The sequence below is a fragment of the Petromyzon marinus genome, chromosome 50 (genome assembly GCF_048934315.1).
Source record: "Petromyzon marinus isolate PM22_M1 ecotype Great Lakes invasive population chromosome 50, UKy_Petmar_22M1.pri1.0, whole genome shotgun sequence".
In the NCBI taxonomy this organism is placed as follows: Eukaryota; Metazoa; Chordata; class Hyperoartia; order Petromyzontiformes; family Petromyzontidae; genus Petromyzon; species Petromyzon marinus.
In genome coordinates this window covers 215,306-234,350 of record NC_133716.1, presented here as the reverse complement: position 1 = coordinate 234,350, position 19,045 = coordinate 215,306, and the positions used below count along the sequence as shown (strand labels likewise).

At 47.6% G+C, this 19,045-nt stretch overlaps 1 protein-coding gene across 3 annotated transcripts in view; it reads left to right on the top strand.

Moving 5' to 3' along the window:
• Positions 1 to 19,045, top strand: part of FAM163B (family with sequence similarity 163 member B) — a 77,904-nt gene extending 58,859 nt beyond the window's left edge. For all 3 annotated transcript variants that reach the window (XM_032973238.2, XM_032973237.2, XM_076074731.1), the window contains 3 exons: positions 7,103 to 7,140; positions 11,661 to 11,775; positions 16,812 to 19,045. In XM_032973238.2, coding sequence (XP_032829129.2) covers positions 11,683 to 11,775; positions 16,812 to 17,300 — 582 coding nt within the window. In that variant the 5' untranslated portion in view covers positions 7,103 to 7,140; positions 11,661 to 11,682 and the 3' untranslated portion in view covers positions 17,301 to 19,045. The remainder of the gene's footprint in view (positions 1 to 7,102; positions 7,141 to 11,660; positions 11,776 to 16,811) is intronic.

Genomic DNA, 19,045 nt, shown 5'->3' with positions numbered 1-19,045 from the left:
CATTAACGTTTACACACTTGTACCATAAACATTTACACACTCACACTTGTACCATAAACATTTACACACTTGTACCATAAACATTTACACACTCACACTTGTACCATAAACATTTACACACCACACTTGTACCATAAACATTTACACACTCACACTTGTACCATAAACATTTACACACTCACACTTGTACCATAAATATTTACACACCCACACTAGTACCATAAACATTTACACACCCACACTTGTACCATAAACATTTACACACTCACACTTGTACCATAAACATTTACACACTCACACTTGTACCATAAATATTTACACACCCACACTAGTACCATAAACATTTACACACCCACACTTGTACCATAAACATTTACACACTTGTACCATAAACATTTACACACCCACACTTGTACCATGAACATTTACACACCCTACACTTGTACCATAGACATTTACACACTCACACTTGTACCATGAACATTTACACACTTGTACCATAAACATTTACACACCCACACTTGTACCATAAACATTTACACACTCACATTTGTACCATAAACATTTACACACTCACACTTGTACCATAAACCTTTACACTTGTACCATAAACATTTACACACTTGTACCATAAACATTTACACACCCACACTTGTACCATAAACATTTACACACTCACACTTGTACCATAAACATTTACACACTCACACTTGTACCATAAACATTTACACACCCACACTTGTAACATAAACATTTACATACCCACACTTGTACCATAAACATTTACACACTCACACTTGTACCATAAAAATTTACACACTTGTACCATAAACATTTACACACTCACACTTGTACCATAAACATTTACACACTTGTACCATAAACATTTACACACTCAAACTTGTACCATAAACATTTACACACCACACTTGTACCATAAACATTTACACACTTGTACCATAAACATTTACACACCCTACACTTGTACCATAAACATTTACACACTCACACTTGTACCATAAACATTTACACACCACACTTGTACCAGAAACATTTACACACTCACACTTGTACCATAAACATTTACACACTCACACTTGTACCATAAACATTTACACACTCACACTTGTACCATAAACATTTACACACTTGTACCATAAACATTTACACACTTGTACCATAAACATTTACACACTCACACTTGTACCAGCAAACATTTACACACCACACTTGTACCATAAACATTTACACACTTGTACCATAAACATTTACACACCCTACACTTGTACCATAAACATTTACACACTCACACTTGTACCATAAACATTTACACACTCACACTTGTACCATAAACATTTACACACGCACACTTGTACCATTAACGTTTACACACTTGTACCATAAACATTTACACACCCTACACTTGTACCATAAACATTTACACACTCACACTTGTACCATAAACATTTACACACCCTACACTTGTACCATAAACATTTACACACTCACACTTGTACCATTAACGTTTACACACTTGTACCATAAACATTTACACACTCACACTTGTACCATGAACATTTACACACTTGTACCATAAACATTTACACACCACACTTGTACCATAAACATTTACACACTTGTACCATAAACATTTACACACCCTACACTTGTACCATAAACATTTACACACTCACACTTGTACCATAAACATTTACACACCACACTTGTACCAGAAACATTTACACACTCACACTTGTACCATAAACATTTACACACTCACACTTGTACTATAAACATTTACACACTTGTACCATAAACATTTACACACTTGTACCATAAACATTTACACACTCACACTTGTACCAGCAAACATTTACACACCACACTTGTACCATAAACATTTACACACTTGTACCATAAACATTTACACACCCTACACTTGTACCATAAACATTTACACACTCACACTTGTACCATAAACATTTACACACTCACACTTGTACCATAAACATTTACACACGCACACTTGTACCATTAACGTTTACACACTTGTACCATAAACATTTACACACCCTACACTTGTACCATAAACATTTACACACTCACACTTGTACCATAAACATTTACACACCCTACACTTGTACCATAAACATTTACACACTCACACTTGTACCATTAACGTTTACACACTTGTACCATAAACATTTACACACTCACACTTGTACCATAAACATTTACACACCACACTTGTACCATAAACATTTACACACTCACACTTGTACCATAAACATTTACACACTCACACTTGTACCATAAATATTTACACACCCACACTAGTACCATAAACATTTACACACCCACACTTATACCATAAACATTTACACACTCACACTTGTACCATAAACATTTACACACTCACACTTGTACCATAAATATTTACATACCCACACTAGTACCATAAACATTTACACACCCACACTTGTACCATAAACATTTACACACTTGTACCATAAACATTTACACACCCACACTTGTACCATGAACATTTACACACCCTACACTTGTACCATAGACATTTACACACTCACACTTGTACCATAAACATTTACACACTTGTACCATAAACATTTACACACCCACACTTGTACCATAAACATTTACACACTCACATTTGTACCATAAACATTTACACACCACACTTGTACCATAAACATTTACACACTTGTACCATAAACATTTACACACCCTACACTTGTACCATAAACATTTACACACTCACACTTGTACCATAAACATTTACACACTCACACTTGTACCATAAACATTTACACACCCACACTTGTAACATAAACATTTACATACCCACACTTGTACCATAAACATTTACACACTCACACTTGTACCATAAAAATTTACACACTTGTACCATAAACATTTACACACTCACACTTGTACCATAAACATTTACACACTTGTACCATAAACATTTACACACTCAAACTTGTACCATAAACATTTACACACCACACTTGTACCATAAACATTTACACACTTGTACCATAAACATTTACACACCCTACACTTGTACCATAAACATTTACACACTCACACTTGTACCATAAACATTTACACACCACACTTGTACCAGAAACATTTACACACTCACACTTGTACCATAAACATTTACACACTCACACTTGTACCATAAACATTTACACACTCACACTTGTACCATAAACATTTACACACTTGTACCATAAACATTTACACACTTGTACCATAAACATTTACACACTCACACTTGTACCAGCAAACATTTACACACCACACTTGTACCATAAACATTTACACACTTGTACCATAAACATTTACACACCCTACACTTGTACCATAAACATTTACACACTCACACTTGTACCATAAACATTTACACACTCACACTTGTACCATAAACATTTACACACGCACACTTGTACCATTAACGTTTACACACTTGTACCATAAACATTTACACACCCTACACTTGTACCATAAACATTTACACACTCACACTTGTACCATAAACATTTACACACCCTACACTTGTACCATAAACATTTACACACTCACACTTGTACCATTAACGTTTACACACTTGTACCATAAACATTTACACACCACACTTGTACCATAAACATTTACACACTCACACTTGTACCATAAACATTTACACACTCACACTTGTACCATAAATATTTACACACCCACACTAGTACCATAAACATTTACACACCCACACTTGTACCATAAACATTTACACACTTGTACCATAAACATTTACACACCCACACTTGTACCATGAACATTTACACACCCTACACTTGTACCATAGACATTTACACACTCACACTTGTACCATAAACATTTACACACTTGTATCATAAACATTTACACACCCACACTTGTACCATAAACATTTACACACTCACATTTGTACCATAAACATTTACACACCACACTTGTACCATAAACATTTACACACTTGTACCATAAACATTTACACACCCTACACTTGTACCATAAACATTTACACACCCACACTTGTAACATAAACATTTACATACCCACACTTGTACCATAAACATTTACACACTCACACTTGTACCATAAAAATTTACACACTTATACCATAAACATTTACACACTCACACTTGTACCATAAACATTTACACACTTGTACCATAAACATTTACACACTCAAACTTGTACCATAAACATTTACACACCACACTTGTACCATAAACATTTACACACTTGTACCATAAACATTTACACACCCTACACTTGTACCATAAACATTTACACACTCACACTTGTACCATAAACATTTACACACCACACTTGTACCAGAAACATTTACACACTCACACTTGTACCATAAACATTTACACACTCACACTTGTACCATAAACATTTACACACTCACACTTGTACCATAAACATTTACACACTTGTACCATAAACATTTACACACTTGTACCATAAACATTTACACACTCACACTTGTACCAGCAAACATTTACACACCACACTTGTACCATAAACATTTACACACTTGTACCATGAACATTTACACACCCTACACTTGTACCATGAACATTTACACACTCACACTTGTACCATAAACATTTACACACTCACACTTGTACCATAAACATTTACACACGCACACTTGTACCATTAACGTTTACACACTTGTACCATAAACATTTACACACCCTACACTTGTACCATAAACATTTACACACTCACACTTGTACCATAAACATTTACACACCCTACACTTGTACCATAAACATTTACACACTCACACTTGTACCATTAACGTTTACACACTTGTACCATAAACATTTACACACTCACACTTGTACCATAAACATTTACACACTTGTACCATAAACATTTACACACCACACTTGTACCATAAACATTTACACACTTGTACCATAAACATTTACACACCCTACACTTGTACCATAAACATTTACACACTCACACTTGTACCATAAACATTTACACACCACACTTGTACCAGAAACATTTACACACTCACACTTGTACCATAAACATTTACACACTCACACTTGTACCATAAACATTTACACACTTGTACCATAAACATTTACACACTCACACTTGTACCAGCAAACATTTACACACCACACTTGTACCATAAACATTTACACACTTGTACCATAAACATTTACACACCCTACACTTGTACCATAAACATTTACACACTCACACTTGTACCATAAACATTTACACACTCACACTTGTACCATAAACATTTACACACGCACACTTGTACCATTAACGTTTACACACTTGTACCATAAACATTTACACACCCTACACTTGTACCATAAACATTTACACACTCACACTTGTACCATAAACATTTACACACCCTACACTTGTACCATAAACATTTACACACTCACACTTGTACCATTAACGTTTACACACTTGTACCATAAACATTTACACACTCACACTTGTACCATAAACATTTACACACTTGTACCATAAACATTTACACACTCACACTTGTACCATAAACATTTACACACCACACTTGTACCATAAACATTTACACACTCACACTTGTACCATAAACATTTACACACTCACACTTGTACCATAAATATTTACACACCCACACTAGTACCATAAACATTTACACACCCACACTTGTACCATAAACATTTACACACTCACACTTGTACCATAAACATTTACACACTCACACTTGTACCATAAATATTTACACACCCACACTAGTACCATAAACATTTACACACCCACACTTGTACCATAAACATTTACACACTTGTACCATAAACATTTACACACCCACACTTGTACCATGAACATTTACACACCCTACACTTGTACCATAGACATTTACACACTCACATTTGTACCATAAACATTTACACACCACACTTGTACCATAAACATTTACACACTTGTACCATAAACATTTACACACCCTACACTTGTACCATAAACATTTACACATTCGCACTTGTACCATAAACATTTACACACCACACTTGTACCAGAAACATTTACACACTCACACTTGTACCATAAACATTTACACACTCACACTTGTACCATAAACATTTACACACTCACACTTGTACCATAAACATTTACACACTTGTACCATACACATTTACACACCCACACTTGTACCATGAACATTTACACACCCTACACTTGTACCATAGACATTTACACACTCACACTTGTACCATAAACATTTACACACTTGTACCATAAACATTTACACACCCACACTTGTACCATAAACATTTACACACTCACACTTGTACCATAAACATTTACACACCACACTTGTACCATAAACATTTACACACTTGTACCATAAACATTTACACACCCTACACTTGTACCATAAACATTTACACACTCGCACTTGTACCATGAACATTTACACACCACACTTGTACCAGAAAGATTTACACACTCACACTTGTACCATAAACATTTACACACTCACACTTGTACCATAAACATTTACACACTCACACTTGTACCATAAACATTTACACACTCACACTTGTACCATAAACATTTACAAACTTGTACCATAAACATTTACACACTTGTACCATAAACATTTACAGACTCACACTTGTACCATAAACATTTACACACCACACTTGTACCATAAATATTTACACACTTGTACCATAAACATTTACACACCCTACACTTGTACCATAAACATTTACACACTCACACTTGTACCATAAACATTTACACACTCACACTTGTACCATAAACATTTACACACGCACACTTGTACCACAAACATTTACACACTCACACTTGTACCATAAACATTTACACACCCTACACTTGTACCATAAACATTTACACACTCACACTTGTACCATTAACGTTTACACACTTGTACCATAAACATTTACACACCCACACGGACACTACTTGCGCTGCTTTAAACAACCACGCTGTGGAATGTCTGTGTGAAACTAATGCCTGCCCTGTGTTCTCTCCTCCGCTGCAGGTGCAACAAATGCTGCTGAATCAGACTGGTGCATAACGGTGAGAGCCCTTCATTCATCCCCATCGTGTGCTGACGACGTTGACAACAAGAATAATGATGATGGGTGATCCGTGTGTAGATACCCCAAGGGCTTCTCATGACTTCTGCCTCTGTTGAATTTTGTTAGCGGATCGCGCTGGCCGCGTTGGACCAAATGCATCAGCAGAGAGCCAAACGATACAGCAAGAATATTGAGATTGGTGGGAGACATGTAGAATATTATACGGGAGTATAATACGATTCTCATGATTATTTTGAGCAATCCATGATGTTTTTTTCGTGTTGAACTGGGTGCCCATATCGCGGGGACCCAGTTCAACACAAAGCGGGTCCTTGTAAAATAAAATCCTTGTAACAAATAAGATCGGAAGTTCCCCAGCATTGACCGAGGCCATCCTGACTCTGCTGACGAGACGGTGTGTATCAAAACTGGTCCACACTTTTGCGCGTATTAAAAGTTACGGATCCCCAGAATGAAGGGCGTGAAAGCATGGGTTGCGTGGGAAATGTTGTTGTCTTGTAATGTGGAGAGACGGACATAGATGTGGTGATTTATGATCTCCACGAAGACGAAAATTTTTTTGTTCGTCAAGGAAGGTTCTGCACTGGGGATGTTTTGGCCAAAGCACCTGGAGAAACCCCACCGTTCAATGTTCATAACTAAAGTGTCTGCAAACATTCTATATTAGAAACAAGTTTTGCTGGCTGGATTCTACTAGAGCAAGGCCATTATCATCATCATCGACGTCGGCCATGATCTACCCACTGCTAGATGATTGCCTCCCCATGAATGCCATGTCTCCTGGTCCCGTGATACAGCCCATGCACCTCTCTTACACGAGATAATTTAATCGCTCCGTCTCCGTGATAGACGTCCTCTCGGGGGCGTGCTCCCTCCTTCCCGAGTCCAGCACTTCCTGTCTCTCTGCTGTCCCTCAATGCAATTCCAAGCACGCATCTCTCCATGCTCCCTCTCTGCCTTTTGTTCCACCGTCTCTGTCAATGTCTGGGTGTCGGATCGATGTGTCACGGCCGGTAGGGGCCTGGCGCTTGCCGGGGGTGGGGGTGGGGGGTTGCTGGGCTGGGTCCTGCACCACCAAACGTCCCTTTGGTCCCCCCCCCCCACCTATGTTCACTCTTCTGCTTCGTGGTGAATCACTGCTATGGTGCCCCCCACACAATAGCCGTGGTGGCTAGGAGAAGTTAACTACCTCGCCTGGTATACAGGAGGTCGTGGGTTTGATCCCGACTCTGACGATGCCTTTGCGTGTTCTCCCCGTGGTGGTCGCGTGGATTTTTCTCCGGGTCATTTTTTCCCATCCACGTTTAGAATCGACATCACGCGTTTCGGGCATTTGGCTACGGTACATTTCCACGTGATAAGCGACTTCATTGGGCTATCATTTGGGACAAGGTCGCATCTAAATAAAGAGCTGTAAAGCTCAGTGGGCTTTACCTTGTAAAATAAACAATAGTTTAGTTTAGCTCTAGTGGCCCCCCAATCTGAGAGTAGATGGAGCTGGAGCTGTTAACGGGAATGTAAGTACGTTGAACTTCTTTTGCACCTAACTTAGCCAACCGTGCTAATCGGAGGTGCGGGGGAAGGACAACAAGCACAAGAATAATGATCGCAGCTGATAGCTAAAAAGGCCACGTGACCTTTGGGGCCGTCAATAAATGACGTCACGCACCTAGGTGGGGGGGGGGGATCAGATATTTGTGACGATGTGTGACGAGGGGGGGGGGGGTTAAGAAATGTGACGTCACATCAAAATGCGCAACTTTAAATAAATAGACAACACGTTCTACTTAATGAAATAGACTTTTTAATAAATGTTTTCTCCTACAACATCAGAGTGCAGCGCCACATTAAATACGCACTACAATGACAATAGTTTAAAGTGATTTGAAGCATGTTTTATATATTTTTTGGGGGGGGGGCAGAGCTTTGTGACGTCATATTTGAGGGGGGTCTGACTTTTTGTGACGCTGTGTGACGAAGGGGGGGGGGTTAAAAAAATCGTCCAAAATCGTGTGACGTCATTTATGGACGGCCCTTTTAACTCTGACGGTGGCGTAGCACAGCGATGTAGCACGTGGTCTGGCTCCCACTATTCGGGTGGTGTGGGTGCTGGGCTCGTCATCGTTGGTGTGACCCGCCTTCTAATCACACGGTGACACGTTCACAGGCTCGATGCTGATTCAATATCACTTCTACAACAAAGCAACCCCGCTTGTAATTGGGGTGACCGGTTGGCTCAGAGGTCAGGGCACTGGTCTGCCGCTGATGAGGTTCTGGGTTTGATTTTGGCTTTGAGACTTTTCTAGCAGAGTGAGGATTTGGACACTTCCCTGGGGCAGGAAGCTCTAAATGGCTAAAGTATTCATTTAATTCTCAGTCTTTCACGACCAATGTTATGACTCGTAATTCGTTTATTTTGGGTTAAACCACAGCGTCGGTATATAGCCAATTTTCATCTGTAACCTCCAACACCGGACAGAGCCAATTAAATCAAGTCATCACGTGGGGTAATGTGCCTATCGATTTGGTTTTCAGTAAACTGGAGGAGGAGGGATGTTGAAAAGCAAGCAAAATGTTGACAATTTGTGTTCGACGTTTCGCTGTTGGATGCAGCTCTGCTCTCGCGTTAATGTATGTATGTACGTTGAACTTCCTTCACACCGTACTTAGCCAACTGTGCTAATCGCAGATGCTGGGGAAGTACAACAAACTAAACACAAAAAGCAGTTTTAAAGAAATGAGTTTTTAGTCGAGATTATTTAAAAGCACACAGCTCCAGTGGCTTGGAAAAGCATTCCAGACGGCCGCAGATGCGCATTTGATAATTGCGCGATCGGGTGACCACCGTCTTTGTTCGATGGGCAGCCAAAAGCCGTTCCGAGGATGACCACCGGGGGAGTTGGCGTGATGATGATTGATGCTCCTTGACGATAAATGATCTTCCTGATCTCAAGGCCCTTTAACTCTGCTCAGTCAGCCCACGTGCCCGACACGATGCCGAGGGTCTCTCCACGACGAGTTGTTGTTGTTGTTCTTGTACGACTCTCACGAGAAGCTTGCATTGACAGAATCACGGTCATTAAAATGTTAGACTATTGAAGGGTCTGTCTCTTACTCAATAGCTCCTCATAGGTAACAATGCATGCGCCAACTTAAAAACTGGGTTATCAGAAAACATTCTAAAAATATAATTCCCATCAGACCCCGTGATGTAAAGTGCAGTCTTAGTAACTCTGTTTATCCACTCTCTGACCTGTCTATGTATGCGCTATGAAGAAGGGTCGGTCGGTATGGCAAAGGCTGGAAGGGAGGATGTCTTTATCCAGCAGTGGACTGATCGTGGCTGGCTATGGAGCGGATCACAGTCGGCAGTGCACATCTGCGCCAACGCAAACGCGTTGGCGCAGATGTGATACGTATCCTGCCCTTGTCATCCTTGCAGGGACATTCTCTTCTGATTAAATATTCCAATTAAATACTCGGATTGTCATCGCCGTGGCCCCCGCAAGCATCACCCTGCTGGGGCTGCCTTTTCCGTCAACACCATCGCCGTGCTTGTCAGCGCGTAACTTTCACTCCGGACATTCTCGCAGCAGTGGATTTTGGCTGGCCGCCGAACAATTGCGCTCACCGCACCGCGCACTTTCGGGTGCGCTTCTGCGGCCGTCTGGAACGCTCTTCTGTTCGGTATTAGGAAGACACTGGGGGCTATGCACTTTTACATCATGATCTAGGTTGAAAACTCATTTCTTCAGGACTGCTTTTTGTGTTTAATTTCTTGTTCTTCCCTCGCACCTCCGATTAGCGCGGTTGACTACGTGTGGCGCAAAGCAAGTTTAACGTGCATGCATGTGGTGGGGAGCGGTAGTGTAGCGGTTAGCGCTACGCTGCGCTATGAACCTGGCGACCCGGGTTCGATTCCCGCTCACGGCCAACACCAGTGACGATTATCTGAACCGGGCCTCCCCTAGGTCGACTCAGCCTCAAATGAATACCTGGTGCGGTGTGTAAACATTGCCACTAGGGAGACAAAGGCGGTCGGGTGTGGTGCTGGCCACCCACCCCCTCGTGTACCGTTCCGGCCTTCATAGGTGCTCGCTAACAGCACTTGTCCCTACAGTCTGTTAAGGCTATATGGGGGATTTCTGTAAATGTGTAAATGTGTGCGTGTGGGCGTGTGGGGAGCGGTGTCGCCGTGGTTGGCGCACTGCACTACAAACCCGGCCACCCGAGTTCGATTCCCGCTCACAGCTAACGGCAGTGACGAATATCTGAACCAGTGCTTGAGGCCTTCCTTAGGTCAACTCGGCATGAAATGTGTACCTGTCTCAGCGTGTAAACGTCAGCACTGGAGCAACAATGGCAGCCCGGTGCGGTGTGACCCCCACCCACCCTCTCGCGTGCCGTGCCGGCCCCGAATTGGCGCTCGCCAACAGCACTTTGCCTGAGAGTCTGTTAGAGGCTACACGGGGGATCTTTGTCCTTGTGCGTGTGCAGCGGTTAATGGAGAGCGGTGCGGATGACAGCAGGAACCGTTGTCATCACGGGCGGAATATTGGCTACGGTCATCCTTCTCTGCATCATCGCTGTTCTGTGCTACTGTCGTCTGCAGGTAAACGGCACGTTGCCTTCACACCACGACACCACGTGGCGGGTGCGGGAGGGGGTGGGGGGTTACTAAGAAAGACTTTTAAATAATACTTGTTTACAACTTGCCAGGGATTCCAGTGGAGCGGCACTGCCGGACTAGCCTACTTCACTAGCGCGCTTGACGAGCAAGTGAAAGGTTGCGAGTTGAACTCCCCGTCACAGGGCGACACGTCGCATCGCATCTCCAGGATCATGAGACAATATGTAATAATAATTATCATAATTTGCCCTCTGGTGAGAATGATTCCTGTCGTAGGAAAGTGGAATTTCCATGAGTCAGGCGACAGGAATGAGCCCTGACGCTCCCTGACGTGATCAGGGAGACTAATTGCACCGGTGACGGAGAGGGCAGCTGCCCCGCCCCCCCCCCCATGAATATTTCAAGGCGTGCTGCTGTGGCTCGAATCATCGGTGGTGGGTACAGGAGGTGCGGGCTGCCATCGTAGATATTTAAGACAAAGCTGATGAGCACAGGCCCACAGCACTACTATCAAGGCAACTCGCCTACGAAAGTTGTAATGGCTTAGAGTGAAAAATATTTATTGAATTGAGAAAGGTTATTGTCAGAAATATCATGATCTATTAGAAAAAAGTTTTTCTGGCTTGAATCCACTACAGTAAGGCCATAATCATCATCATTGGCCATTCACTGATGGATGATTGCCTCCCCATGAATGCCATTTCTCCTGGTCCCGTGATACAGCCCATGCATCTCTCTTTCACGAGATAATTTCATTTCTCCGTCCCCGTTTCTAGACGTCCTCTCGGGGGCATGCTCCCTCCTTTGGCTGCCTCTCCATCCTTTGTCTCGACCCCGGCCATCATTAATTCTAGCCGCGTGTCCTGCCCAAGCCCCGACTTAATCTTCTCAGCACAGGCCCCGAAGCGCAGCACCGCTATCAAAGCAGCGCTGCTGTCAAAGTTGTCATAGGTTTGAGTAAAAAGCATTCCTTGAATTGAGAAAGGGAAAAGAGATGATGATGGGAGGGAATTCCAAAGTGGGGAGCAGTGTGAGAGAATAATCAGAAAGAGAAGGGAACCCGTTTTATGCGTAGTAAGCTTTCGCGACCATAATCATCCAAAATTCAGGGTTTTTTTGGGTTAGATCGCATAAATATTTACGCGATCGAACCCAAAAACCCCTGCACTATAGAGAAGGGAGTGTTGTTGTTACCTGCAGTGTGGTCACAATTGTGTCTGGGTTCGGCCTCAACAGAAAAAAGGGGATAACTCTCGCGTGGGTGACGGTGACGTCATTGTCGTGCATCGCGTGCCGATGTTCGCTCGGCACCGAAGGAAAGTCGCGAATTGATGAGCAGAGGCACAGCAGAGAGGCACGGCAGGGGCACGGCAGGGGCACGGCAGGGGCACGGCAGTGGCACGGCAGTGGCACGGCAGGGGCACGGCAGTGGCACGGCAGGGGCACGGCAGGGGCACGGTAGAGGGGCACGGCAGGGGCACGGTAGAGGGGCACGGCAGGGGCACGGCAGGGGCACGGCAGGGGCACGGTAGAGGGGCACGGCAGGGGCACGGCAGGGGCACGGCAGGGGCACTGTAGAGGGGCACGGCAGGGGCACGGCAGGGGCACGGTAGAGGGGCACGGCAGGGGCATGGTAGAGGGGCACGGCAGGGGCACGGCAGGGGCACGGTAGAGGGGCACCGCAGGGGCACGGCAGGGGCACGGCAGGGGCACGGCAGGGGCACGGTAGAGGGGCACGGCAGGGGCACGGCAGGGGCACGGTAGGGGCACGGCAGGGGCACGGTAGAGGGGCACGGCAGGGGCACGGTAGAGGGGCACGGCAGGGGCACGGTAGGGGCACGGCAGGGGCACCGCAGGGGCACGGCAGGGGCACGGCAGGGGCACGGTAGAGGGGCACGGCAGGGGCACGGCAGGGGCACGGTAGGGGCACGGTAGAGGGGCACGGCAGGGGCACGGCAGGGGCACGGTAGAGGGGCACCGCAGGGGCACGGCAGGGGCACGGCAGGGGCACTGTAGAGGGGCACGGCAGGGGCACGGCAGGGGCACGGTAGAGGGGCACGGCAGGGGCATGGTAGAGGGGCACGGCAGGGGCACGGCAGGGGCACGGTAGAGGGGCACCGCAGGGGCACGGCAGGGGCACGGCAGGGGCACGGTAGAGGGGCACGGCAGGGGCACGGCAGGGGCACGGTAGGGGCACGGCAGGGGCACGGTAGAGGGGCACGGCAGGGGCACGGTAGAGGGGCACGGCAGGGGCACGGTAGGGGCACGGCAGGGGCACCGCAGGGGCACGGCAGGGGCACGGCAGGGGCACGGTAGAGGGGCACGGCAGGGGCACGGCAGGGGCACGGTAGGGGCACGGTAGAGGGGCACGGCAGGGGCACGGCAGGGGCACGGTAGAGGGGCACCGCAGGGGCACGGCAGGGGCACGGCAGGGGCACGGTAGGGGCACGGCAGGGGCACGGTAGAGGGGCACGGCAGGGGCACGGCAGGGGCACGGCAGCAGCCACCAGGCCGTGCCTGGTGGCGCCGTGGCTGCCGGCGAAGCGGGGTTCGAGTTGCAGCTCCGCTCGCTGCCTCTTCCTGCCGCCTCCTCCTGCCTCCTCCTCCTGCCGCCTCCTCCTGCCGCCTCCTCCTGCCGCTGCCGCTGCATTGCAGTGTTCGCACCGACAGTGTTGGCGTCCGGTTGCCGAACGAATAGGCGATGAGCTCGCGCTCGTTACACACACGAAGCGCTTTACACAAATGAACCGCGACACCTCGCTGCCGATCTCGTCAATGGAGCACAAACCACCGTCACGCAGACTCCCCCGGTGGTCATCCTCGCGGGAGCAGCGGATTTTGACTGCGCTGTCGACCAAAGGCGGTGGTCACCACGTCGCGCGCTTTCAGATGCGCTTCTGCGACCGTCTGGAACACTCTTTCCGATATGAGGACGCCACTGGAGCTATGCAGTTTTAAATTTTAATTGAAAATAATTTTTTTCAGAATAGATTTTTGTGTTTCGTTTGTTGTCCTTTCCCCGTACCTCGGATTAGCACATTTAGCTATGAACTGTGTGAAAGAAGTTCAACATACATACAAATGCCGGTGCCCATTTACTCAACAACATTTCTAGCATTTAAAATAGGGCTCCATTTATATCATAATAAATAAAAGCTCAATTCATTTCCTATGGTAATTATCGATAAAATATCTGATTTTGGAGCGGGGGTGGGAGATTGTCCCCATCCACCCTCTCCCGCTGCTGCTGCTGTGCCTCCTGGGCCCTAACAGTGAATTGGGCAGCAGCAGCAGCAGGAGTGGAATTTCGACGACAGTGTCACCAAGTGGCGGCGGTGATTAACACACCCACCACCGCTTCCACCTGCTCGTAGCCCCAGCACGTTGTGCCCAAGGCCCCTGCACGGCACGGCCGGCGCTTCGGGGCTAGGAGCAGCGTTCCGCACGCAATTTTTCAGAGGGGGGTAGGTGCCACTTTCACCGATGAGACGTCACCAGTTAGAGGGCCGCCACACATTTTAAACCATTGGGGGTTTGACAGCAGTACGACGATGATGATAATGATGATGGGGGGTGCTGTCACTCGCTGTGTGCTGTCGGGGGCCGCATGTCAGAGGCCACACGTCAGGGGCCACACAAGGCCACCAAAGTCCACCAGAGGCCCACGCTAGGGGCCACGTGCCGGGGGCCTGCACCACGAAATGTCCTTGAGGCCCACCCCAAGTTCACTCTCCTGAGCGTGGAGTCACTGACGGCCACAGTCTCCCCCCACCCCCACCCCATGAGGATTGCCAACTCTGACTGAAGCTATTCTGGGAGATTGTTTTATTTTCTGCCCAACGTAATGTAACGTCATTAATATCCAGCCATCAGTGGTATTGTGTGTGGGTGTAAGGAGTGTCATTGGTTAAAGTAAAATTCTGTACGAATTTTGTGCGTTCAACATGTTACGTTATTTTCTTTAAAAATAACCTATGTGATTAAACTCTCCTGGATTGCTTTCAACGATGACCGTGAGGATATCGATGCCAATTTTGGGGTTGGCTTCCCCCCTAACCTCAAAGTCATGTGTTCATTTGGTTTCAACTAAAACGGTTCCGTTTACAATGCTATTTAAACTTTTATTTTACACGTTAAAGCCCACTGAGCTTTGAGCTATTTTTCAAAAGCCACAAATGATATCTCGACAAAGTGGCTTATCGTACGTGGGAACCTATAGACAGCAGCCAGATAATCTAAATGCGTGACGTTGATTTGAAATATGGAGGGAAAAACCGGAGGACCCGGAGACAAATCCACGTGACCACCACGGCGTGAACACACGAACTCCAAATATGTAACACGTGTCAGGGGCGGGACCAAACCCACAACCTCCTGTGTTGATATCTCGCCAACGCGGTGCCCCCGTGGACGTTGACACCGCCGTGGGGGTAATGCGCTCATACTGCACACGAGTTGGCACTGCACACCAGACACGTGCATCGACAATCGCGACATAGACCACTCACATCCGTGAATGACTTGGAACAACCCCATCATTGTAACAGATTAAAAGCGTAGACTGAAAATCCACGAGTTTTCAACGGCACGCTTTACACACGACAAGCGCCTTACATCACAATCTTAGCCATTTGAAAGGGCACCCCCAGCGGTAGCTGTCTCTGTGCGGCGCCTGGCCTCGACCGTGGGCTCGAGCGCTCCATTAGGGGGAGATTAAGGCGTGCCATCCCGACGGAGTATCGTGCGAGCGTGGCTTTTGACAAATTTGGATCTCGGGACGCAGGCCCACAACGTTCCCCCCCCCCCCTCCCGACGCTGCGGAGTATATTTACGGCCTGATAGGCACCGTCAGAAACGATCCGCGAACGCGCTGCCGGGGGTGCCGCGTGCCACAGCTCCGCGGATGACCGTGGCCAACCGCGCCTCCGATCGGCGCGGTTGGCCACGTACGGTACCAAAGAAGTTCAAGGCACGCACGTGACGCTCCGCCAATCTGCGCCCCGTTCCCCCGCCGGCAGTACTACTGCTGTAAGCGCGAGGACCCGGACAGCGAAGACGGAGAGCAGCCGGACCTGACCGCGCGTCCCGCGTCCCCGGACTCGCGCTGCTCCGAGCTGGCGGCCGACGGGAAATGCAACCACCTGCCCGTGGGACAGCCGCCTCCGCCACCACCCCCCCGCGCCCCCTCCTGTCGCCACCAGCGGCCCCCCCGCGGCGACCGCGACCCGCGGCTCCCGGCGGCGGCGGCGGGCCCTCCGCCGGCCTCCCGGCACGACCGGCTCGGCTGCGAGCGCAGGACTTGCCGCTCGGCGGCGCAGGAGCCCTACCGCAGCCCGTTCTACGTGCACGTGTCGCCGACGGGCGGCGTGCGTAACGGCGGGGAGAGGGTGGCCTACTCCCCTCCGCCCATGCCTCTTCCGCTGCCGCCACCGCACGGATTCCCCGCGGCCGCGAAGCGGCCCGGACACTTTGGCGGATTCTCGCACAGCGTGAGCACGGAGGTATGAAGGCCGCCGCCCTCGTCGCCCCCGTCCCCCCGCGCCCCCGCCCGCCGCGCCTGCGTCTCCGCGAGCTCCGCCGCCCTCCGCCGTGGAAGAGCGCGGCCCGGCGGGCCCGACGGGCCCGACGTCCGTCCCCCTCCGCCCCGCCCGCTCCGGGAGGGTTGGTGGGTCCCGGCCGGCGGCGGCGAACGGAGAGGCGGGAAGAAGCGTGGCGCTGCGGAGACGGCAGGACGACGACACCGACGACACCGACGGCACCGCCCGAGCCGCCTCGTCACTTCGTTTTGCGTTTCCTCGTTTTTAAAATCCCGCCGGCCGCTTCGTCTATTTTTTCAACGTGAATGTCGTGACGTCACAACCTTCCATGACATTTGGCCGCGGGGCCTTTTTAACGTCTCGAGAGGGGGGGCGGGGGCGTTGTTGTTTTCACGGCTGGAAATGTCGCTTGGTTATTTACACACAAACACACACAATGGGAGAGTTCGTGGGACTGTAGCGTTTTGAGACTTTTTGGCGGAGTGAAAAAAAACATTATTATATCTTTATACTCCTTCATTGTCACAATGCGTATTTGGACACACCGCTTGTGTGTGTGTGTGTCGATGTGTGGATGTCGAGGGACGACAAGAGAGGCTTTTACAAAGTGGGGAAGTCGTAACCAGGACTCGAAAACAGAATTCCGTCTGATTTCACTGATTAAACACGGCCACGTGAGTGGAGTGGAACGGGACGGCATGGAAATAAGATATTTTGTTAATATTTTACGGAGTGTTACTGAATATATATACACACACATATATATACAGATACGGGGTTCCTAATCCAGAGGATAGCCAGTTCGTTCTCCCCCGGGCACGGCAGTCAAAACCACGGCGAAGTTTCTGAAATCCCTCGCGCTCTATCCAGCAGCAGCAGCAGCAGCACCGCAGAGAAGCGCGCCACAGTCGACCGGCCAGGCTCCACCGGTTGCGGGGTAAAGCGTGGGGTTGGGGCTACCTCCCAACTCTTCCGAGATGTCCGACTCGCATTGAAGAGTAGGCCAAAATCCCCTCTCAAAAGAGGGGAGTGTGGGGTGGGGTGGGGGGTCATCTCTAGAGCTACCCTCCTAGCGGGAGGCCTCTTCCGGCAGCAGCAGCAGCAGCAGCGGTGTCACGAGGCCAACGGCTGAAGGCGCTGCACCTGTACCTGCGAAGATCCCCGTGTGGAGCCGTCGGGTCATTGGAGACGGGGCTGATCCCATGTACGTGTCACCGCCACTAATAGGCATTCACAGTGTTACACGATGCACGCACAGTGGTGTCCCCGAGTTTGATTTGTTGATATGTTTGCACGAATTAGGATATTTTTAAGAAAAGAAATAAACTATACGAAGACGAATTTGTACGAATTATTGCATTCCGGAGGAGGGGTTCGCGTGAGCAATGTCACGGCTAGGCGGCTGGCTGGCTTTGGCGGGGCGATAGATGGTGATCGTGATGATGGATGTTGTTGAGTTTTAGCGATGCTGAGGATTTGTGCGTGTGTGTGTGGTACACGTGTGTGCATGTGGTGCACGCGTGTGTTTGTGTGTGTGTGGTATGCGTGTGCGTGTAAAATTTCACCACTAAAAATCCAGCTGAGCATCTGGGTCAATAATGCGTGTACATTAGTGGCGGTTTTATTATTTGTATGACGAGATGATTGTACAGAGTTACGGAATTGGCCTGCGAATTTGGGTGGAGGGAACAGAATAATAAATACATGGAAATGCA